This window comes from Fundulus heteroclitus, chromosome 7 (assembly GCF_011125445.2).
Source record: "Fundulus heteroclitus isolate FHET01 chromosome 7, MU-UCD_Fhet_4.1, whole genome shotgun sequence".
Lineage (NCBI taxonomy): Eukaryota > Metazoa > Chordata > Actinopteri > Cyprinodontiformes > Fundulidae > Fundulus > Fundulus heteroclitus.
This window is the reverse complement of record NC_046367.1, coordinates 6,456,466-6,480,787: the sequence shown is the minus strand read 5'-3', so window position 1 is coordinate 6,480,787 and position 24,322 is coordinate 6,456,466. Positions and strand designations below refer to the sequence as shown.

At 41.0% G+C, this 24,322-nt stretch overlaps 1 protein-coding gene across 2 annotated transcripts in view; it reads right to left on the bottom strand.

The window, feature by feature from the left end:
* Window positions 1-24,113, bottom strand: part of satb2 (SATB homeobox 2) — a 72,283-nt gene extending 48,170 nt beyond the window's left edge. The window contains exons 1-2 of one of the 2 annotated variants that reach the window (XM_036138823.1): window positions 23,500-24,113; window positions 6,045-6,260 (exon numbers count right to left, since the gene is read on the bottom strand). In XM_036138823.1, the coding sequence (XP_035994716.1) occupies window positions 6,045-6,216 (172 nt within the window). In that variant the 5' untranslated portion in view covers window positions 6,217-6,260; window positions 23,500-24,113. The remainder of the gene's footprint in view (window positions 1-6,044; window positions 6,261-23,499) is intronic. The other variant, XM_036138824.1, reaches the window with a different exon arrangement.
* Between the last annotated feature and the right edge of the window lie 209 nt (window positions 24,114-24,322).

The following is a 24,322-nucleotide window of genomic DNA, read 5'->3' as shown; positions in this document are numbered from 1 at the left end:
CTGCTAGATATGGATTCATAGAAGTGACTCCTCTCAGAGATATGCAAATCCAATATACAAAACAGCCACTGTGAGAACGGCAGCTGCCCTCATTAGGACATTAATACCAGTTACAACACTGAACACTAAATGTCCTCTAATGCCCTGCCTGCAAGTCAGATATCTTGCACACCATCACTGGTCTCAAGGTGTAACAAATAAAGCCCAGATCAGACCATCCAGAGACACATGGTGCCTTGCAAAAGTTCAGTGTTAATGGACTGAATGTTATACTGACCACTTGATGCCCTTTTGTACTATGAGTCACTTCTCAGTAGGCACCGTAGGGTTCAGTGTGTTTTGGTCAACGTGCGGTGAAGAAAGTTTAAATTAAGCCTAGAACCTTTCGATTGTCCTATGACTGCTCTTCCCCACTGAGCCACAGAGCTACAGTCACCTCAGACTCCCCATCCACCCACAACTTTCTCTACATTTCGTCTGTTTGGAATTGACCTCAAGCTCAGTCAGACTGGATGGAAAGACCTGTGAAAGATCTTCTTCGCATCTACTCTGAGCAGTTTCTCTTTCCCTGCTGAAGGAAAGCCTCCCTCTCAGCATAATGCTACCACCACCATTTGTCACCATGTGAATGGTCAGTTAACGGTGATGTGCAGTGTGATTTTTTTCACACATAACCTTTTATATGTCTGAGTTCAATGATGGTCTCCCTTGACCAGAGCCCCTTCTTCCACGTTTGCTGTGGAAAGCTTTAAAAAGAATGTCTAATGCTGTTCTTTCAACAGAGCCTTTCTTCTTGCCTCTCTCTATGACGCCCCAATTGCACAGTTACTAGTTGTCCTTAGATTGGCCCACACCACCTCATATAATATTTTGAGTGATGGCTAAAAGGTTGGATTTTTGTGTTGTCTCTTCTGCCGAGCGTTTGCTGTATGGTTTTTCTCACCCTGCAAACAGTACTTCTGGCTTTCTGTCACAATGGCATCCTTCTTTCCACTGCCCTGTAAAGGCCAGTTTTGTTAAGTGCTTATAGTTAGCCTGTGGATAGCTTTCCCTGAGCTTTTGATCATTGCAATGCCCCAGAGTTATCATAGGTCTGCTGGCTGCTTGGACTGAGATATTGTTTTAAAATCCAAACCTGTTTCAAACTTCTCCACAGCTGACTTCTCCGATAGGGTCCCTGGTCTCCTTCATCTCTAATGCTTTCTAACAAACCTCTGAGGCCTTAACAGAACAGCTGGATTTACACAGACATTAAATTGCACACAGAGGAACTCTATTTGCTGATTATCTGAAAACAAAAGGTTGCACTTGATTTTATTTTTGAATTGTCAGAGTAAAGGGGCAGAAATCATACTTCAGACTATAAGGCACACTTAAAATCCTTAAATCTTTTCAAAAATTGATGGTGCGCCTTAAAATCTGGTACAATTTATATATGATAAAAGTTATGCTTACTGACTGATTTTATGTGGTACAATGGTCTCAAAAAAATGTGTAAGTATGACTTTGGTTAGCAACTAAGCCGCTCTGCTCAATGGACGTTTGGAGCATTACGGTACACTATGTGACTACCTGATTAGACTTCTGAACTGTCTACAAGACTGCCTGACTGTAATGTTGAAACTAGAAGTGCATTCATATAAAGGCTCCAACATACTCGGTGTAGAGGTCCATGTGTACTCAAGGTGGACTCTGCGCATAAAGGTACGCATAAAGGTCACACAATAAACTTCTTGGCAGCAAGAAGCCTTTACATCAAACGGTTTTGTATGTGACACCAAGCTTGATACACTGAGCTGCTCCGAGCAGGCGGTCCAAGGACGCGTGGCATCACAGTCCCTCTCTGTTCTCACTGACAGGTGGGAGACTGCTGCTAAACAAACGGCTCTAGGTGCTCAGCTAACTAATCACACATTTTATCATCCGTTCCGCCACTTCGTCCCACTGGCAGAAAGTGTGAGAATTGTAGGAATTTGCCAAAAGAAATGAAGGCAATAGTACGCTCGACTATGAAGGGTAAAACGTCCGCGGAGAGTCAGCGCGGAGTGCACAAGCTCCGAGTATGTGGGAGCCTTTAGGCCTGGAGTACGCGCTAGCAACAATAAACCTAGTAAATGAATTAAATATGAAAGATGAGTTTCTTTTGGCCTTATATTAGAAACAGGGCAGGGAAGTCCAACTACTCTGTCCTCCTGATAGAGACGGATAGCTCTCCCTCTCAGGAGAGAGCTGTGTACGTGAAGGGGCCGAGTGATATTACACACTTGGGAAGAATATTTAGTGCGCCTTATAATCCAGTGTGCCTTATGGTCCGAAAAATACGGTACTTTGACATTTTTATTTATTAAATATTTAGAAAGCCACATATTTTCTTTCAACTTTATAATCATGCAATATTTTGTGTTGGTCTATCACGTAAAATCCTCAGATTTAAGGTTGTCGGTGCAGCTGGACTCAAGGTGAAATAGTTTGAGGGGTACCGGAAATAACAATGGAGACACCTGCTTAGTTCTCATCTCGGGGTTTGCTCTTGGTAAGAATGCAACTCCAAACGCTCCTCTTTTTGGCTCCCTGCTCTAATGTTGATTCCTCTACTCCAATCTGGACCTTTTTCCTGAAAGGCTTTTGGTTTTGGGCCACCTGTCAACCGACAATTATTTAAAGTCCCCTGAAGAAATGATGGACTGGGAGCATTAGGCAGCGTCCCAGCTCTAATAACACAGGGTTTGTGTTTTACCGTATGGCCGAACAGACTCGCACACATTCGTGGTCTGACATGGCTGTGCACACACACACACACACACACACACACACACACACACACACACACACACACACACACACACACACACACACCTCCTCCACAGACCCCGATCCATCTCCTCCATTGTTTTAATCAGTCAATTCCGATATTTCTATTTGGTCCTCATTAATCACTCTACTCCCAATCCTCTAGGCTCTCATGGAGTGAATTACACACTGGAGGACCGTGCCAATTGAAGTAAGTGAATTTCCCCCAACAGGGAAATATAACTGTCAACACGGAGTAGCTCCCTCCGACCAGCGCTCCTCTCCCTCCGTCTCTCTCTGTCTCCAGCTCCGGCTGTCTTCTCCAGCATCTTGTGACTGGATGATCTGGTTTGGATGATGTGATGTTGCCTCAAACCTCTAATCCCTCTAATATGTTGGGGGATGAGTGAATGGAGATATTAAAATAAGATATGTGTGTGTTGGGCAGGTTCTGAGTGTTCTAGCGTATTATAGCTGGTGTGTGAGCTTGTAAATCTGTCTGCGGGGGTATTTGCATGCAGCTTTGTCATGCAGCCTACATGTGTGCGTTTGGCCCCCATCCCCGCAGCAGCCGTGTGGTTTGGGGGCGACACATGGAGTTTCCTGTGTTCAAAGTCAACCCGTCATTATTACAAGCCCGGCTTCCTCTGAGCTCAGGAAACCCCGTCCCTCTCCCTCACAAGCCGTCCTCCATCCACACGTTTTCGTCTTCTTTTTAACGCGTTATCATTCACTCGAGTGAATGATAACGCCTGTGGGAAAAATGATCTGACCCTCCTGCTGATTTGGGAACTCTTCTGAACCACAGATGGATTATCTTCACAAACAGTTCAAACCCAGAGAAATTATTTTGCTTTGCTCAAGCAAGAAAAAAAAAGATTTGACGTTGTAGGAATATTCCAATGTAAATCTGAAAATATGTTTACATAAAATGAAACCACATAACGTCAAATAAACTGATCGACTCTCATTATGGCGCTGCCCTAATTCTGACTAAAGCTTTAGTCAGAATTTCCATTCTGTCGGATTAATAACACAGCTATAAAAGAAACCCTTCTGTCTCCTTTTTTCCAGCGCTGAGTAACAAAACTGCCAACAGAGACACTAAAATATTAAATCTTTCCTTGAACTGGGGCATACTCCAGGATATTATTAGATATTTCTGTGTTTTAAAGTCATCATAATGGACAGACTTAGGTTGGAATACTGTCATAGACCCTTGATAATTTTTCTATTCCTATTAGACCTCCAAAGCATTTGTATGTGCTCATAGAACTTCTGCAACAAAATGTTAAAGAACTGAAAAAAAAGCCTTAAATGAAAACCATCATAGATGCACATTATTTTACACAGGCACTAAGCTCTACATCATTTGTGTAGGCTTGGGGGGGGTGACGGCATGTGTAGCATCAGAGTACAAGCAAGTAGGCAAAGAATACATTAGTGGCAGGTAGTCAGCACTCTCATTTCCTAGATGAGAGTGGAGCTTTGTGATAAATGAAGACGCATGGATGATATCATCTAAAGCATTCCACACCAAATAAATGCAGAAATGGCTGGTAATGGTGAAGATGTGTTTGTTTTTATTCAGAAGGGTGGAAATTGTTACTGGTTTTCGATGAAGTGGCAGTGGGGAGCAAGTGCTTCATATACGGAAGGCCAACACGTGCATTAACTGCAATAGCTTGTGGAGTCTAATACGCAATCTTAAATAAATCATTAAATCATTAGATATTCACTAAGCATCACATGGTGTTAAATAAGTGACAGGTATAACACCAGCTGGTGCAGTTTATTTGGAATCCTGTCTTTATACCCTGTTTGGTTGGTGGCATCACTTCTTACAACAAGGTTTTAAAAAGATGCTTTTACAAAACACCAACTTGTAAAGGTTGACTTGCCCTGTAAAGAACTGAACTGCAAAAAGGTATTTTGTAGGTGTTTTACTTTTCTGTTTTTTTATAAAACCATTAGAATTTTTGGTCCAATTTTTCATGTTAATACTGAGATCTGGTAAAAACCAACTTATGTTGGGTGTTTAGTTTTTCCTTCACTGTCTCATTAAGGGTTATTTTTCAGTCAAAAAGAGTGGAAATAAAGCTATCGTCTAGCATTTACTCCCTTTTATTGTTTTACAGAATCCATATTGAATCATGCCCCCAGATACAGGTTATGTACCTGACTGATATTTGTGTGTGCCATTATAGCCCTGGTATGTGGATTTCCTAAAGTCAATAGAGGGTCACTGAGCCTCACTTGTGACCACAATTAGACTTATTTCAATCCAAAGATGACCCAATAAACTCATGGGACTGGATCTGTGATCCATGTTTTAATGCCTCTGAAAACTTATGAAAATTATAAAGTTTTTGCAAATCACAACATGCTGATTGTCAAAGCCTCCAACAAGATATCTTTGCGGGTCTTTTGTTTATGAACAGGACTAAAGCCAAGCAACATGATAAGGTCCTTGCTTCTGGACCTTAGCATGTACTATGTCCTATGTACATACTGGTGAACTGTTGTATAGTTCTGTGCCTCAGGCAAATTACATTTTTTCAAGGTTCTACGTTTCCTTAAACACGGACATTAACAACTTTAAGGCCACTGAAAACACAAAGAAGTCATGCTTTCATCTGGGCTGTAGCCAGACCATTTACCACATACCTAGTAAAGCATAAAAATAAATGGTATTCTTAATACAACGTTGTCTATAAACGGAAAGGACAGGAGGACATCAAGACATTTCTGCAAAGACATGGCAACACAGACACGCAGGCACACACATGAACACATGAGGAGGAAACAAGTTTCCCAGTTAATGCAGGGATCGATAACCCAGAGTGACTTGTATAAATCTTGTTTATATGGAGCAATCTCCTTTATTTGGTAAGCCTGTGTTATACAGTTCCCTCCTGACTTATAGATTAACAGCTCAAGGCTCTCATAGCGCTACAGCGTGGAGCGCGAAGCCAAACTCAACCCATGTGGCTCACAGCACAGCCAACGGCTGTCTGTGGGTTTGGAGTACAACACTGCTAAAACCTTCTGGCAGAAAGAAAGCATCTAAAACTCATCAAACAGAGTTTTCGTTATTTTATGACAGTTCTTCATGTTTAAGATTTAATTTCTAGCTGGTAGCTAAACATCAAATATTTTAAACGATAAACTGAAGAGCATGTTTTGACTGTTACTTTAATCTCTACATATAATAAAGACCCTCGATTGCTTGTCTCTGTTAGTTTTATTGTTACCTCCAAGGGGCCGTGTCGGGGCTCCATTGTGGCGTGTCCGTGGTCCTGTGGGGCTCCCGTTGAGCTCCAGCCGGCTCTTCTTTCCTGGTGGTGGGAGACCGCTTAGGTCCGGGCTGCCTCCCCTCCGCTCTGGACTCCCCTGGGCGACAGGACTCTCCGCTCCTCGCTCCATCCTCCTCCACACTCCCAATGGAGCTCCAGTCAGAGAGAAAGAGTCTGAAGGGGTCCAAACAAAAAAGCAGTGAGCAGTCCAATAATTGGGAATGTTCTGGACTTTTTGAAGTCTTGCTTTAATCTAAAAATATAACTTAGGCTAAAGGGAATTCCCATCTGACAGTTTCATATAATTTTTTATGACATGGGAAAATATGCAAATCGATGTTGAGATAATCACGCCCACCCTCAGACACCTTTAAAAGTTCTGTGTTAGGAGCATTGCAACTCTGAGACACCATATGCATCATATGCTTCACTGCTACAGAACAGTGACCCAAAAATAACAGTACTTTTTCTCATGCTACACTATGCAGATGATCCATCTGCACCAATCAAGGATCACTCACATCGGCAAAAACAAACAAAAAAAACGTCTCACAAAGTTTTAAGAAATGCTTTGTCCTCTTTGTATTTGTAAGGCTGATAGAGAGGCTATTAATTCAGTTCATTTTGTATAGATGGAGCCACTTCATAACACTTCATGCCAGAGTCCAATCCAATTTCAGGTAATCCTGTCCGGTCCAAAAAATTCCATCAAATTATTTTTATTGCAATATAACCTAATTGCAGCCCCGTTGCACTGTAAAGTTCCTTCTATTCATAAGGAAGAATTTAATTTAACCTCAGTCATTGTAATGAATAGTACTGGTGAACCCGCAATTCAGCCGGACACAAAGTAACGTTTCAAAAGGTTTATTGAAATAGATGAATCGTGGCTGATGATGGGGGCAGACAGAGACAGACTTGACTGATAAGTAGTAGCTGACGGGACAGGCAGGCATGCAATACCCGACTTGATCAGGTGTAGCAGGCGGTGGCAGACCAAAACCAGAGATGAAAGCAGGAGCAGACCAGAACAGACGATACGTGCTGAGGAACCACCAGGACGGGCAGAGCAAAGGATTTCACGGGGAACAAGGATGCAAAATGAGACATTCTGGCAGTGATTGGATGATTGAGGCAGGAATAGGTAGGCAGGAGAACAGGTGAGCAGATGCTCATTGATGCTAATTGATTTCTGCTGGTGGAGCTGATCAGGAGCTGAGTGACTGGTGACTGAGGAGTGGACTGAGCTGATTGGATAGTGACAGATGGCTGTAGGCTAAGGAGAGTGGAAACTAATAAGTCCAAAAAAGTCCAAACAAAGCAAACCAAAACCCAAAACATGACAGGTTTTCTCTTCAGTCATCAAAACAAAAACCATCTGACTGTTTTCATGCATTCATTAAGAGGATGTACCCCGCCGTTCAACCACTGGCCACTGCAGATAAGTACCAGCCCCACACCACCCTGCACATTTTTTTAAGGGTTTATGTAAAATGAATGAATGAATAAATTACTTAATTAATTAAAATGTTACATGCTGTAAATCAGCTTTTTATTAAAAAAATTTACAAAAGCTGATAAATCTTAACCAAGTTAACAAAACTCTTTTCAAAATGAACTTTAAAAAAAGGGTAATGACAGTGGCCGTTGAATCTTGGATTCAAAATATTTATTTCATTAAAGTGACATCTTTAATTTGGAGGTAACTGGCTGATTTGTGAGGTTTTTACATGGAGGCGGGGCTTATTCAGCTCATTTAAGACAAACCAAGCCTATCGCCTAGTATAAACGCAGCTGATCATGGTGACCCATCCTTATGCATTATTACAGTACCCCTCCTCCCCAAAAAATCATGCCTTTAACAAAATGAATAAACAGTCCACTAACAGAATTTCGACATTTCTGCACTCATGGTTCAGTACTGGAAACTGTTACCATCGGTTATCTACTAAACCCAGAAAATAACGCAGAACAGCAGCTCCCAGTCCTTCCTGGTTCTGAGCCCGAACTAGCAGGGGACATTTATCGGTTCAGTGTGCAATTGTTCCAGTTAGGTCCACTAAACAATAATGAAAAATATAAAAACTCAAATATGTTCAAATGCACTTATAAATAATAACATTAAAATCATAATGATAGTCAATAGTATATCAAATATTAAAGCAACCAGAATAAAATCAGCACAGTTTTTTATGTCTTTTAAGTTATATAACATAAATGTGCTTTTAAAAGTCTTTACTTGTGACGAGAACCTAAAGCCTCATATTTGTTCATTTCTAACCTTGGTAGAGTCACTTAAGCAACTGTGCAAACTGATGTGGAATATTTCATAAAAACTAAGAACATATTATATGAATCCCAAAAATGATTAACTGGCAGAGAGTTTTGTTATTTCCATTAAATAATATATCTTCTTTTCACGTTGCCTTTTTGTAGCAGCAATAGTGTCTTCCAAAACAATTTATTCTGCTCTAACTTTGTCCCATTTTGTCAAAATGGGACAAATCATTTTGTTAAAACCACTAACTCTGTAACCAATGTGTTTCATTGGGATTGTATGTGATACACCAACACGTGTAGTCCACAGCTGTGAATTGGACTTTCAGAATTCTGACGATGTTTGACAGCAGGGCGTTTTATCTAGCATCAGAAACAGACCCAGGAAACCTGCACAACTGTTCCCCAGGCTCAGTGTTTCCTGATCAGGACGTGTCAGCCAAATGGCTAATATGTGTAATGCCATTAGCAGCCCTGCCAGGCTAGTATGGCAGCACACTCAGGCCAAACGGGCAGCTGTTGTTCAAACAAAAGCCCCTCGGAAAAATCTGAGAAGGAGGAGAAAGCCGTTGATTTGCAATTCCCAAGAAAGTATCAGTTCTTTCCAATCAAGGGTCGAGTCAATCCTCATATAAAGACATAAGTTGAAAGATTGAGTCAAGATGTGAAAGTCCCAACTCAAGGGCCAAGTCTTCCATTTTGAATATTGAATACAAATTGACCAAATATGAAATTTTTCAAAAGGTTTCCAGAAATGATTCACATGAACGTATTTTAACAAATCAAGCAGCAAGCAGAAATAAACTTAAAAAACTCAGTGCTGGCACTGCATCTCAGTCTTTGCTAGTTTTAATAACTGGATTTTAATATCAGCACTAAGACAACAACGGCAACATCTTAAAACAGGGCCCAGATGATTTTTGTTTTAAAATACATTTTGTACAAAAACAGACATTTATATTTCTACTCGTCGGTTTCAGACAGAGTAATTTATGGCATTTGGTGAAATGTGTACTTTCTTTCTAACAGCGAATGACAACTTTATGTAAAATTATTTTTCATAACTAAGCTAAGAATCTCTCTGTATAACTAACAGAGACGTTAGCCACACACACACACACACACACACACACACACACCACACACACACACACACCACACACAGAGTTATCTTTCTCTGTGCATCTCTTAGATTTTCCTCTTGTCCTCTCGTCCCTATCCTTCTCTTTTGTCTCCCTACCTTCCACACACACATTCTTCCACAACAACAGAGCAGAAAAACACCACCAAAAAGTAAACACACAGGATCATAGAGGCCCTTGGAGCCTGGGGAAAATGTCAAAATGAACAATAAATTAAAGACATTAGCCCTGGCGTGATTAAAACGTTTGGGAGGCCAAAGAGGGTGAAAAATGTGGGCGGCAGAGTTTAATAAAAGAGAAAAGAAGTTCAAAGAGCTGAGGGTTTAAATGTCATTACAGACGTGGCTCTAATTCACAGCGTGAGGCTCGCTGAGAAAAAGAGGAGGCTCCGCAAATAAATCCGACCACTTAAAATGTTGTAGCGGCAAAAAAACAGATAATCTTACTACGATAGCCCGTTAGGGGAAACCGTTACTGCCCCCAGAGTCTCCCGCTCACATCCAAACTGATTTAATGTCCTGATTCAGTCTCTTATTTTCAAATAATCCTCCAAAGAATCCGACAATATCAGCAGCAGGTCCAGTCCTGCTTGAGCTGCTGTTGATAGCCATCAGACCTAGGCTTTGTTGACATCTTCTCATCTCGCCTGGAATACACACACACACACACACACACACACACACACACACACACACACACACACACACACACACACACACACACACAGATCCCCAGCATCAGCTTCATCTCTACGCACGTCCTGCTTCTATTACACTTCATCTGGTATTTGATCCAAGAGATAAAGAATCAAGCTGCATTTTTGTTGATGTTGTTTTTTTTTTGGGGGGGGGGGGATCTGAGAGATAAGATGTCCCCGCCTGAATGTTAGCAAATGTTACGAAGACACAAGGTCAGGAGAGGTCAGAGGACACTGGTGGGGTTTTCCTTCAACCTTATGAAGATCGAGAAGAGAACATCATAATAACGAATTCAGAAAGACGTCGTTGCTTTAGATTTACATACGGCGTTAGGGAATCTACAGACTATCCCAGCTGTACTCCAGGCCTGCTGAGAACACTGCAATGATCACTGGCAACACAGAAACGTTGACTTTCTTCGACTTCTTTCATTTGCCTTCGACTCCTTGGTGTGTTTTTTTTTTTTTTTTGGTCTCCTGCGCTCCATCCTTCACAGATACCGCCTCGTTGTCACATTAAGCAGCATTACCAGCAGTTGACTGAGTTTCATAAAGGGTCACATTTTATGTTTGCATGAGGCCAGGCGGTCATCTGGCCATCATCTGCTCTACAGGCATCCACATTCCTTGAACTCTCCCACTTCTTATCAGGTGTAAGCCACAAACGTCAGTGATGTTTGTTGTGATTTTGATGTGGCAGACCGACATACAGTAGAGCCTCATTGTGAAGTAGAAGGAAATATTACACACTTTACCTTTATTGAAATGTATAAACGTGTGTTTTCTTACTTTGCAAAAGATCTCAAGCTCATTGAAATTGGACGGAAATCTTCTGTGAACATCAGCTTTTAACTCTTGTCACAGACTGATAATTGGATTTGGTTTCTTTTCATTCTGCCATCCACTCTGAGCAGCTTTGCTGTCCTCTCCCTTCAGCATGAGGCTGCCACCACCATGCCTCTTGCTGGGGATGGTTTGTTCAAGGCAGAGAGGTTCTCAAGTCCTTTTTCATAGGTCCAAGTCAAGAATTTAACAACTCACTGTCTAAGAACCCCAGTGGCTAAAACATGAAGCGTATCCTTTAAGTGCAAAATATGAAGTGTATCAGCTGTCTGAGGCTCACTGTCCCTTCTGATTACATGATTTAAAGAACACATTGAAGACATGAGTCTTGGACCACAGATTTAAGTGAAGGTTTGAGCCTTTACAACACAACTCTAAACAAAGCCTGAAGCGTTTGCTTTTGAACCGTAAGGGACACTCAAGTCCACGACTCCACCAAAGGGGAATAAAAGTATGAATGTGCTATAATTTAATTGTGCTGGTTCTATTCTATTTCAACACTCAAAGATCTTTTGCACTTTAAATCTTACCGAACCATTTGCACACACAAATGCATAGATCATTTCTAGAGAAGCAATTACCAGCCAGACTACAGGGCCCCATCAGCTCCTGATTGAGGATTTTTATCAATAGAGAAATTAAATGTTTTCAGACAGTCTTGAAGGGTTGATGAGAAATGACAGAGGAAATGTCCAGAGACTTTGAAATGATGTTGACTGATATTCTCCACTGGCAACAAATGTTCTACTCTTTGTCAATTTTTCACAGCAGATTAAAAGATCCTTCACTGCCTCATTACATGTAACATTAATGTGCATAATTATGTTTCTATAAGGCCTAGAAACGAGCTATGTATATTTAGGTATAATAAAAATATTATACCTAAATATACATAATATTAGGTATAATAAAAATAGGCCAATGTGTTCTAATACTATTAGTATTATTATTGTTAAACTAGAAAAATCAAGATGTATTTATGTAAAAAGACAAACTCTAACCCAAACTTTTCATAGTTTTAAGCTGTTTAAATTCAGGAGTATCAAGGATTAATAGTGTTGCTGATTTAGGAATTTACGAGGTGTACCTTGAACCTGTCATTGAGTCTTTTGTCCTGAGTTAGAGATGAAGTTTTTGAGAGATTAATCCATGCAGATTTTCACTTTTTACATATCGATAAACTGCCTACTGAATCATATGTTCTGTTCCATCTCGGTCCTTCCAGTATAGAGACGATGTCTCAGTCTGTAGTTCTGAGCAAACAGAAAACAAAGGCTGTTGTGCATCGTGTCTTTCTCTGTTGACATTAGGACGTTTATTGATTCCAGCAGGGGGCAGTATAACCCACAGAAGGAATAGGCAAGGGGTCCCCGTTGCTTTGTAAAGATTCAGTTCATTTTTAAAGAGGACAGATTCATTTCTGTCTTTACGGTTTTCCTATGCATAGTGTATCCATCTGGCTGCTTGTTACAGTCCACTACAGTCTCTCTGGGAGTGTCACCAGTTTCAGGGAAAAAGGTCCAGAACTGACCACAGATCTGATTAGTGCTGAGGGTTTCTGTTTCCACTTCAGCATCGATCTACATGATGCAACATAGCAGCTTTGTTCAAAAATACATTTCTGAGACCTGAGAGACCTTTTTGTCTTGCTGCTAATATGATGTCAATTTAAATTAATTACCCAGAAATGTTTTTAACTCATATTTAAAGGCAAATTGAAACCGTTGGCGAGCATGTATGGGGAAAAAAGCCTGGGCAGTTTTTAATTGGAAAATATTCAGTGATTTGGCTAAGTTCTTCATAAATTAAAGACTAGGCTTAAAACTTTGCTTTTTGATAAAAAATTATAGTTAGCGCGGTTTAGGTAATTGCTGAGCTATCTCTGTAGTTTATGCTGCTAAGGCTTGGGACATCAAGATGTAATTTTCTCACTCTGCTGAGTTCTCCTTCTGTTCTCCAATTTGCATTGTTAGTTGTTATTTCAACCTAACTTTTTGCACTGTCTTCATAGTAGGTACACCTGGTCTGGCGTTCTGTTAGCTGTGACATCATCCAGGGAAGACAGATCACCTGCTTTTAACTTATAATATAGAAAGGATTCCTGGATCAATGTGTGCTTCTGTGCTTTTTTTGTCTCTTTTTTGAGTCTCTGCTCTGTCTTCTCTAACCCCCAGTCGGTCAAGGCAGATGACCGTTCACACTGAGCCTGGTTCTGGTTCTGCTGGAGGTTTTGCTCCCTGTTAAAGGGGAGTTTTACTCTCCACTGTCGCTCCATGCATACTCAGTACGAGGGATTGCTGCAAAGCCATAGACAATGCCGACGACCGTCCCCTGTGGCTCTACGCTCTCTCATGAGGAGTGAATGCTGCTTGTCAAGACTCAGTTATAACTAGCTTCTACTAACTAGCGGTGACTAAGAGATCCCTTCTTGTTTTACTCATTAAGGAGCTGCTCAGAACTTCACTAGAAAAACACATCTGAACAGCAGGAACATGCGAAAGGTATCATGGTATCAAACTAAGCCTGGCTTAGTTTGAGCTAAATGAGAACAGAGGGTATTTTTCTGGGATAAATTGTGACACGGACTGGCTGCGTGAATACAGTTTATAAAAACATGTCTTCGGAGATCCAGCGTTTGGATGGTTAAACCTTTTTTATCGTCATATGTTCATTAATTAGTTTTACTTATCTGGGAAATCCAACACTCCAGCACATCACTAGTTGTAACTAACACCTTTGTTTAATAATTTATTTAGACAGACTGACAATAAAAAGTTAAAAACAGAAAAGAAAATAATAGGACAAATAGTCATGTTGTGTAAACTTGCATGAGCAAGTTTACACAATTAGTTCGAAAAGGAACAGGTATAAGATACAAGATCGTGATGATGATGATTTCCTGCTTCTCTTATATACAACATACAAAAATTTATATTTCTCCACACCAAAGTACCCTTACATTAAACGTTACATTACATTAACGTCACATTTTCGTCATTGAATGTACAATTATTTACACTTTATATATATATATATATATATATATATATATATATATATATATATATATATATATATATATATATATATATATATATATATATAACTAATATCAACAATAGCATTGTTGGACTTTGAAATACTGATCCTTTTTAACATATTTTCCAATAAGCTCCTTTTTGTACAGTTTTTTAAGCTGGTTTATATTTACACTTTGTTTGAGCTCATCATTTAATCCATTCCATAGATCTAGCCCACACTCTGATGCAAAAAAACCTTTTGGTTGTCCTAAGAAACAGACTGAATACCTGTCCAGGGTGTACCCTGCTTCTCGCCCATTGAACCCCTGCAGACCAGCACCCCTCGCAACCCCATGAGGGATAAAGCGAGTAAGAAAATGGATGGTTGGATGAATGTCCTGAGAAAATGTTTTTTTAAATGTCCTTCTCCTCTTAAATAATACCTTCCTTCTCTGTCACAAAACAGTTTTTTGAATATTGTGTGGATGTTGCCGGTTTCTTTGTTTGAACATAAATTGTACAGTTTTGATTATTATTTTTTTATAGGATTTGCATGTTCCCAATATCCCACTATATGTAGTAGTTGATTCTTTTTTGTATTGCGCACAGTGGTTGTAAATTTGTTTTGTATGTATTGCCCCAAACTTCCACATAATAGGTCAAATATGATACAATGAGAGTATTATATAAAATAAGCAGAGATTTGTGGTCCAGAACAAATCATATTTTCTTCAAAACAGCAACACTTTTGGCTAGTCTTGATTTTACTTGGCAGATCTGAGGTTTCTAGCTAAATGTGTCATTTAATGTGACACCCAGAAATTTTATCTCATGGACTTTTAGTCTCATGGACTAAATCCACGCTGTTGATAGTTATTTTGGTTCCATTGTTTTCTAATTTATTGCGGTTTCCAAACATCATGAATTTAGTTTTATCTAAATTTTATGAGAATTTATCAGAGATGTTAAACCAATGTTTTATTTATTTTTTTCATTTCTGTATGGACCACCTTTGTGAGTTGCTGGATGTTTTATCCAATACAGATGATGCTATAGTGTCATCTGCAAATATAATGTATTTTAGCAGGTTTGATACTTTCAATATGTAATTTATATACAAATTAAATAATCTGGGGCCCACAAATCATGTTTAATAATTCTGATTTGTGATTACCTATTTCTACAAATTGTTTCCTATTTCCAATGTAACTGCTAAGCTAGTTCAATGCAACTCCCCTAATTCCATACCTTTCCAGTTTTTCAGTAAGATGTCGTGATTGTTGGTATCAAATGCTGTCTTGGGGTCAAGAAATACACCAATTGCAAATTTCCTTTTATCCATACCGTCTCTGATTTCTTCTGTCATCTGCATCAAACCATATTTTCCAACCTTTTATTGAACACTTTTTCTGGTATTTTAGAAAACTGAAAAAGTAGGCATACAGGTCTATAATTATTAAATATATGCTTATCACCAGATTTATGAAAAGGAATTTTTTCAATTTTCATTGTATTTGGAAATGATCCAGTTACAAATGATAAGTTAGTAGGTCAAATGGTCTGCAATCTTAATAATTAAGATTTTCCTTTTTTTTTTTTTTTTTTTTTTAGTTAGAAACCTTTCCACTCTTATTTTGGAAAACAAAAACACTCTTCACAGACTGAATAATAAAGGTTTTATAATGTTTTACTAACTTTTTGTCAAAAAGGTGGCAGCCAGCTTTCCCTTCCTAACAGATGTTCAAACTTAAAAAGCACTTGTTCAGCAGTAAAGTAATGGTGGTGGTGGGATAATGCTATGGGGTTGTTTTCATAGCACTGGTATTGCACAAAGTGGATAGAATAATTTAAAAATAGGACTTCCTTCTTCAGCTTCATCTCCAATCAATAACTAGCAGGTTGAAACTTGAACACTGAAAATTCTAACATTTTAATAGTTATTTTTAATAGATTAAGCATTTAAAAAATAACCTTCTGGAACGTGTGGAACCTGAACTGCATTGAAATTCACGGACTGCACTTAAAAGCTAGCTTTTTCCCGAGAAAATAAACTATTTCAATGAATTTTAAACAATTCTGCACATACAAGTGGAACATTTTTCAGCATGAATGACAAACTAGGCTTGTGAATGGCCAAAGAAGTGAGTGTTTTTCTGCAACCTACTAAGGGCCATCTATCCAAATATCATTGGGAGTGTGCTGATATGTTTGAGCCTGTATGTAGCACTTTGATCGTGTGACGTTTAGAGAAATTTATCGGTGAATTCAAACTGATTTACCCAAATCTTGTTTTTTAAATTCTACAAAGCTGTTTGCTGTTTAATCAGTCCGGTCTGAAACAAGAGCAATTGAAATAAATACCAACAACCGCAAATTGAAATGCCATTTGTGCCCAGAATGAAGAGGTGTACACTTCTAACTACTATAACTCTTTTAAAACATTATGTACAGTGACTAATAACATTTCACTGTGAGTAAAGGTAGTCTATCATGGGTTTGGAATGTGTTCCTTATATTCCTTCACAAGTATGAGATATTTTCATGGTGCTCAGAATGAAAACTCAACTAGGGCAGCTGACTAATAACTGGGTGTGAGGAAATATGACATGAACATCTACTAAAGGCTGATAAATGCCCGTCGTTTTTATCTATTATTGGAGTGTTGAGTAATAATGAGTCTTTGTTCCGGAGACCGTCTTTAAAGACAGGCCGAGGGGATGTGGTGCATCACATGTAAACGCACCACACTGCCATTAAAATGGTGCATTTAGCAACAGGGCTCAGATACTGAGATGGCTATCAGGTCCATAATATTCAAAAGGTGTGTGATAGTGAGGGCAGTTAATAAACAGGCGATAAGAGGAGCTGTTGCACGTCTGTTATGGAGACGCAGGACTGAGCGTAATATGGGTTTGATAAGGGAAGGGGTCACAACACATATCCCAGTTTATGGTCCCTGAAGGCGCTGTCTGTCAGGCAAAGCTGGCCTGAGCAATAATCAAAGTTTACAAATGCTCCAGTCCCCCTGTCTCCCATGACATGAACCTCACTTCACAAGATATAAACGATCCTTTCTGGTAAGCCAAGAATAGTGCAGAAGCATTTTTAGGACCCTGGCTGGCAGTGCACAGCTACATGTGGGTTATGGGCATCGCTGCACTCCTCCGGTCAACACTTTTTCTCACATCTCTTTAAATGAACTGGCACTTCTGGTAGGAGCCAGCTATGACAGCTCATTTTAGCCATTTTGGAGCTGTATTCAAACCCTGGTACAGTTTGATATTAGTAACTGTCCCATGCCTCGTTCCCAGTGAACAAAATATCCAACTGCACCCATCCTCCTCTTTGCCTGCTGTGTAATAATCGCTCTTGACTTGACTGAGCTGGAAGTGGGACCCCTGAATGAAAGTCTGCTTAAAGCCGAGTAGAGCTGCCGGGACTTTGTTTCGTTGAAGCGTCCCAGCAGGAGGAGACTGCGTGCGCTGTTAGAGCCCATCTGCCTCGCTGACCCCCATGCAGCTCAGCTCCCGCGCCTCCATGATAAGCACCGATACACCATGCGAGATCACAGGACAAAAAAATAAAAAAATAAATAAAAAATGTGGACACACCCAAAAGGACACATCGACAAATACACCTCTAAACAATATGTTCTGCGTGAGCGTGTATGTGCTAAGAGGCACACACACACACACACACACACACACACATTGGGAGGCTGGCGTGTAATCCGAGGCAGCTAAACTCTAACAGTCCATTAGGTTCTGCTCGCTCCGATGGGAGCAGAACGTCAAAATACGGCTAAAAACAGACCATTCAGAGGACGTCCTACCACAGATAGCCTCACTGCAGTCCCACTCTGGAGCATACAGGAAGCAAAGGCCAGTTCGCAATTCAGCACACACACACACACACACTAAGGAGAAGTTAAGCCCTTTTACAGGTATAAAACTAATGAAAGTTTGAGGAAGAACTGACCTCTGACCCCCGCTCTGTAGAGCTCAACGCCTCCTCGCCTCTCCAGCTGCCTGTCGCTTCCTCGTCTCGCTAACGGACACTCCTGGGTCCGGATGCAAACCAGGCAGAGACGGAGCGACCTGCCAGTGCATTATTAGCGCTGATAGCAGGGAAGGGGGAGGCGTCAGATCTAGGGAAATGTCCAGAGATACGGCGGCTCTTCCCTGTTCCACATCGGCTTTTATAGCGGGGCTATCAAGCTATTGGTTAATGCGTGGCTTTGCAGCACAGATAAAAGAATGGCAGCAATAATAAGAATCTTGCTGTCTAATGAGCATGTGTACACAGGGAGATGACAAAAGATTCAAGGAGCACAAGCAACTGAACACACACACACACACATACACACACACTTCCAGCATGCAGTGGGACTCTACCTGATTAGACTTTGGCTGTTTTACCGTAACAGAAGTATTCCTGTTAATTGACTTCTCTGAAGGAGAAAGAAAAGTGTGCCTTTTACCTCCAGAGCTCTAGTTTACACATTCAGGCAGGAGCCAAGCTCTCAAAGAAGATGAGGGCGGAAGATGTTTTCTGCTGTTGTATAAGGCACGAGTTGAACAGAACAGACGGGATTGCGCCAACATGAGGAGCTATTGCCTCTCATTTGAACACCAGGAGAAGAATCCTGAACATCAGCGATGATATCAGATTGCTGCTTGTCTTCAGATCTGGTTGACCAGCGAATTTAGATGAGAGCTGGTTTGTTTCCGGGTCCTGGGTGACATCTGCACGTGCACCAAGGGACGGGACTACAACAAGTCTGGGTGTTCTTTAAAGACTCGAAGGAGCACGCGGATCGACTTGAGGAAGGATGTTGTTTCGCGTGGTGAAATTGGGATCTGCACTGTTGTGAAATCAGCTGTTTTCGCCTCTCTGATGTGAAACTGTGAATGTGAGAAGAGCTGGGACGAAGTCTCATAAAACATTTTATACGATAAGGCGGAAAGAAAAGTGATTAGGCACAGGCTGATCAGCACATGGTCACAGATGCGTCCCACAAACACACACACACACAAACACACACACACACACACACAGGGTGCAAATTATATGAACAACAAAGGGATCGGCTTTTTTAAGGCAGTGAACCCAGCTCCAGGAAAATAAATTCTTAGTCTTTCCTGTTGCTTTTTCCTCCACAGTTCAAAATGCATAAACCACAAAATAATCTATGAAGTCCAACTGAATTGTAAGGATTTGTATCCTCATCCAGGAGCAAGTGCATCACGGTTATCAATATTATCACAGTTTTGTTGAAATGCGTTATTACAGCTAAATCTGCAGCAAGATCTCTGTGATTATTGTTATTAGTAGCAGCAGTTGAAGTAGTATATTATATGTTAGCAAATTCCACAAGTGCCCAATAAGATAATGTCATTGTGAAAATCTGTGTGCAGACAGAGAGCAGCACACCCTGCACCTTCCTTACTTAGCTGTAAAATCCAAGTGACACCTAAAACCGATCCCAACGTCTGTGTTAAGCAGAGCGGCGATCACAACTTGGAGGTTTTATGATCGCCGTCATGTGGTTTGTACAGTCAGTTCCATTTCCATGCTCTTTTACCACCTATAGGAAATGTATGATAGTAATAACAATAAAAAAAAAATAATAATTCATCCTCCACAAACCGTTCTGCGCCAGGGAACACACAGCAGCAGCAGATCTGACCCCCGGCAAGCTGACAGAGAGCGAGATACTCTGAGAGCGGCCCCACATGTCAAATGACGGTATCAACAGGAACAACATGGCAATCAGAAAGGACTGCCTGCATGCGATGTTTGGTCGGCAACGCCATCGCTAAAGCCGTGATGGTGTGGGTCCTTTTCAATCAGTGATGCTCAGTATTGAATATGATCAAGGATAATATCACACTTCCATGTTTCCCTAACATCATGCAGCTCCATGTGTTACCAAACAGCATTTACAGCAGCTCTGGTCTTCACTAGCAATAAAGGCATGGCCCAACAGTTTCATCTACCAGCTATAAACGCATGATTAATTATAGTCAGGGGGGGGGGGGGGTACTCTTTGCTGTTTAATTCAACTCTCTCTTCAACTATAGGAAAGGTAAGAAGTTAACTTTTATGCAATATATTTGGTACCATGATAAAAAAAAAAATAACTTTGTACGCGTCAAAAGCCTAATCTTTGGTTTATGATCTTTTTTCCAGTTCTTCCAGCTTCAGTATTTAGGTAGCAGAGGTCTTAATGATGGACTGTTTCATATGAAAGGAGCAGAAAAAATAATCTGAGAGCAGGGAGTCTCACACGGACGGGTCAGGATTTAAATGATGATCACAACATTGTGTGATCTGTGGCCTGTCGCTGATACTGGAGCCACAGAAGGTCGCCTGTCCCTTTTGCTGTGAAATCCTGCTTCTGCCACCTGAGAGTCCGACTCCTTTACCGAGCTCGTTTTCTGGGAAACATGCAAAACCTTCAGCTGAGGAGATATTTTTAGAGCGATCAAGGCATTTTTATAACACTTTTGTCCGTGCATTAAAAGCTACATGAATCTTAGCCTTTTCGGACACTAAAACATAACGGCTCTAATTTGAAATTTTCAAAATTTAGAAGCTAATAGCCTAAGCCATGAGAGAGATGCCTCCAAATGTTTGGAAAGAGCTCAGTCAGGATTGCTTGTCACTTGTCTACAAAGGAACTGAACAGAACCGCCGTGGAACGTGGGGTTTGTTCCCCACTGGTTTTGTGGCCTTAATAAAAGCTGCATGATTAAAGCGCTGCAGAGTCCTTGAATCCACATCATCTCACTGCTCCGCCAAAGAAATACTTCAGATAATTCACACAAACATGTCCCAGGTTTAAAATCATGTTTGAGATACAAACTGCATTAGTTTGAGATCATTACTAAGCATACTGGTGTCAGTCTGAACATTTTTTTTTTTTTTTTTTTTGAAAAAGAAAAGCTAATTTTTAACTAAACCCCATTGACAATGTTTGTAAAAATGTAATTGCTGATACTAATTTAAATTATTTAAATTTTAATCCGGATTATTAGTTGGGAACATTCAAGTTAAATAACGGCTAATAAAGAACATTTGATTCTGATGGGGAAAAAAAATAAAACATTCACATGTGAATCAAACTAAAGATGATTATTATTCTGATGTCCAGCAGAGAGCACGGGGCTGTTGTGTTTATTATTATTATTATTATTATTATTATTATTATTATTATTATTATTATTATTATTATTATTATTATTATTATTATTATTATTATTAATGACTTTGGATGAAAATAAACTTATTTATCCATGTAAATTTTAGCGGTTAATACGCAATTCTGGTGGTTGTAATTAGCGACGGAGGGGTGGGTTGCTGGTCACAAAATGTTAAAATTAATTGGAAATGTAAAGCAGTCAAACTTGCCCGTTTAGAGGCAGCTGCTGAAGGATGAACATTATGTGAGAATAAAAAGTGGGCCAACCAGCCACGGAATAACCGCTGGTCGGGTCTGGAACAGATGTTACCGGGACTTTCTCATTGTGGATCGGTTTGATCCACGTTTGGGGGGGATATATCGCGCACACACCACTTCCAGGGACAAACACTTGGAGCCTGAATGAACGCGGTGCCGCTGTTCTGCTGCGACATTAACAGCTGGCGTCACTTGGAGGAATAACATGAAATCATCGGGATTGGCCGTGGCTGCAGAAATCTGGGCTCCTAACGACCCGATCGCACAGCAGGAAGAGACGGATCGGGCTTTTAAAAGTGCGCTCCATGTGAGCAGCACTAATCTGACCCCTCACACACACAGGAGGCCTGCACAGTCCACTCGGAGCCAAGGAGAAGCCAAAGCCTGCCACTGTTCCCTTGGACGCTTCTCATGCGCCACCACAGGCCAGGAAAGTTGGACCGACGCCTCCCATCACACCGACCGAGACCAATCTGCTTCTCCACGCGGTTGCGGCGGAATTCAGCTTTTAACACCACAGCAGACATAAAACGCAAGAGAAAAAGAAAACGTTCAGAGGAATTCTGTCTCGTGGAAGGGACGTGATATTTTTAGAAGAATCTAATGCGCTTCTCACACGCTGTTAAATATCGCGCAATAATTCGCTACTTGGTGTGAAGCTTCGGGCGCGCTTCACCTGCTCAGGTGCGAAGACGCGCCGCTTGAAAATATCATGGATTCAAAAGCCATAATAACAGAAAGCTGCAGCTGAAACACGCATGTAAAATTTTCCTTTGTAAGTAAAAAAGTAAACTTTATTTATATTGCACCTTTCGCGGAATGAAAACCACAAAGTGCTGCACAATAGAAAAAAAACATTAAAAAACACAAAATAAAAAGATAAAAAACAGCATAAATGCCACATCATAGCATAAAACTGGCCAGGCGCAAATAACAGCTGGGCTTTACGCAAACTCTGAAATGAAAGGAGCAGAGGTACATTTTTTTAAATAAAGTTTTGCGTTGAGCAGCAGGCCAGAGTATTGCTCCTGACAGGACGGTCCGCAGCAGGGCTGCTTCTCATTTGTGGCCTTCCAGCCTCACACTCCGTCGCCTCTTCCCACCTTCCTCCTGCTTCTGGGTTTTTTTCTCTTTCTGAATGCTCCGCCGCGCTCGGAGCAGCCCGAGTTACAGGGCCTGCGTCTGAATGGGATATGGTACCTGCAAATTGTTTCATTTCTTCAGCTGACTTTACCGGTGCCGACCCAATGAAAAGGGGACAAAATGATACAAAAACCTGCGCACCGTAATGATTGACTCCTCTCGCGATTAATTGGTCATTAATTGTTTGTCTTGCGGGAGTTAAAAAGTGACAAAGTGACGCACTTTAAGACAGATTGTGATTTAATCCGTCACCACAGTTAAAATATTATAATTAATACTTAACATAAACTGACTATATATATATATATATATATATATATATATATATATATATATATATATATATATATATATATATATATATATATATATATATATATATATATAATACATTTAATTGTCTTAAACTGCTATTAGCTATTTTAGATCAGCAAGTTTATCTAAATTAGAAATATGGTTGCATAGAAATGAAGTCGGTTTAAGTTTCGAGCTGAAATTGTGCAAAAATCCTTCCCTAAATAACAGGAGGTTGAGCTGCAGGTTTTACTAAGAACTCAGGTTTACAATAATAGCATTGGGTCTAATTAAACTGTCTCTACTGTGGGACAGTTATCAGCCATAAAAAGAGTAGCTGTTAATAATGGGAAGAAGGTGGTGAAGATAATAGAGAATTAGGTCTGATCCGTTTCTGTTTTTTTTTTTTTTTACTGTCACTTTTACTACCATGGGTCCTGAGTGTGTGTGTGTGTGTGTGTGTGTGTGTGTGTGTGTGTGTGTGTGTGTGTGTGTGTGTGTGTGTGTGTGTGGGGGGGGGGGGGGGGGCACTCACTGTTCACGGCGTGTCTGTAGCGCTGTTGCCCGCCGAAGAGGCTCTGTCCATTGATCAGCAGTAGTGAATCCAGGGCTGGACCTTGGTTTGGGTCCGGGTCCTGCTGGTGTCGGACCAGATCTAAACTCGGAGCAGCAGATCCGGGGGTAAATTAAAAAAAAAGAGTTGCCTTCTCAGCTCGTGAGTGTGTGCGTGTTGCCGATTGTGCGCAAAGCAAGCGCGGTCAGAGTGGAGAGGTGGCCGGATGATGAGCGTTCAAAAGCGGCTGCTGGGGTGGTCTGCGGACCGGACTTTGCGCACCGCGTCCTGGATGTTTCCCTTGACTTTTTCTTTCCTCCTGCCGTTCCTCTGTGCGTATGCGGGGTGCTGCTGACTGGCTTCACGTCTTCATCCTCGAAAAAAAGAAAGAGAGATGGAGACAGGAGGCACAAAAAAAAGAGGGGGGACGGGACGCGGTCAGCAGTCCGAGATGAAAAACAAAACCCAAACCTGAGCGAAAAGTAAAAACAGCAGCGTCTGAGTTCCAGTCGTGCAGCGGCGCAGAGGAGCGCTTTCTAATCACACTGTCACTTTCAATCGTCCCTACGCTGACGGCTGCACCGACTGATAGAGGGAGGAGAGAGGGGAGGAGAGAAGGGCAGAGGGAGGGATGGAGCCAGTGGGAGCCTCGACAGGGTTCAGTGGGCCGGCCCGGATCTCTGCTGGAAGTGACCAGAGGAACTCTGCTGATCCGGATCAGGACAGGGTCGTGACCCGGGGAACACTCTGTGGGGCAGACTCGGCCCAAGGTACAAGCGAACTAGGCTGCCGCTTACCCTCAGGC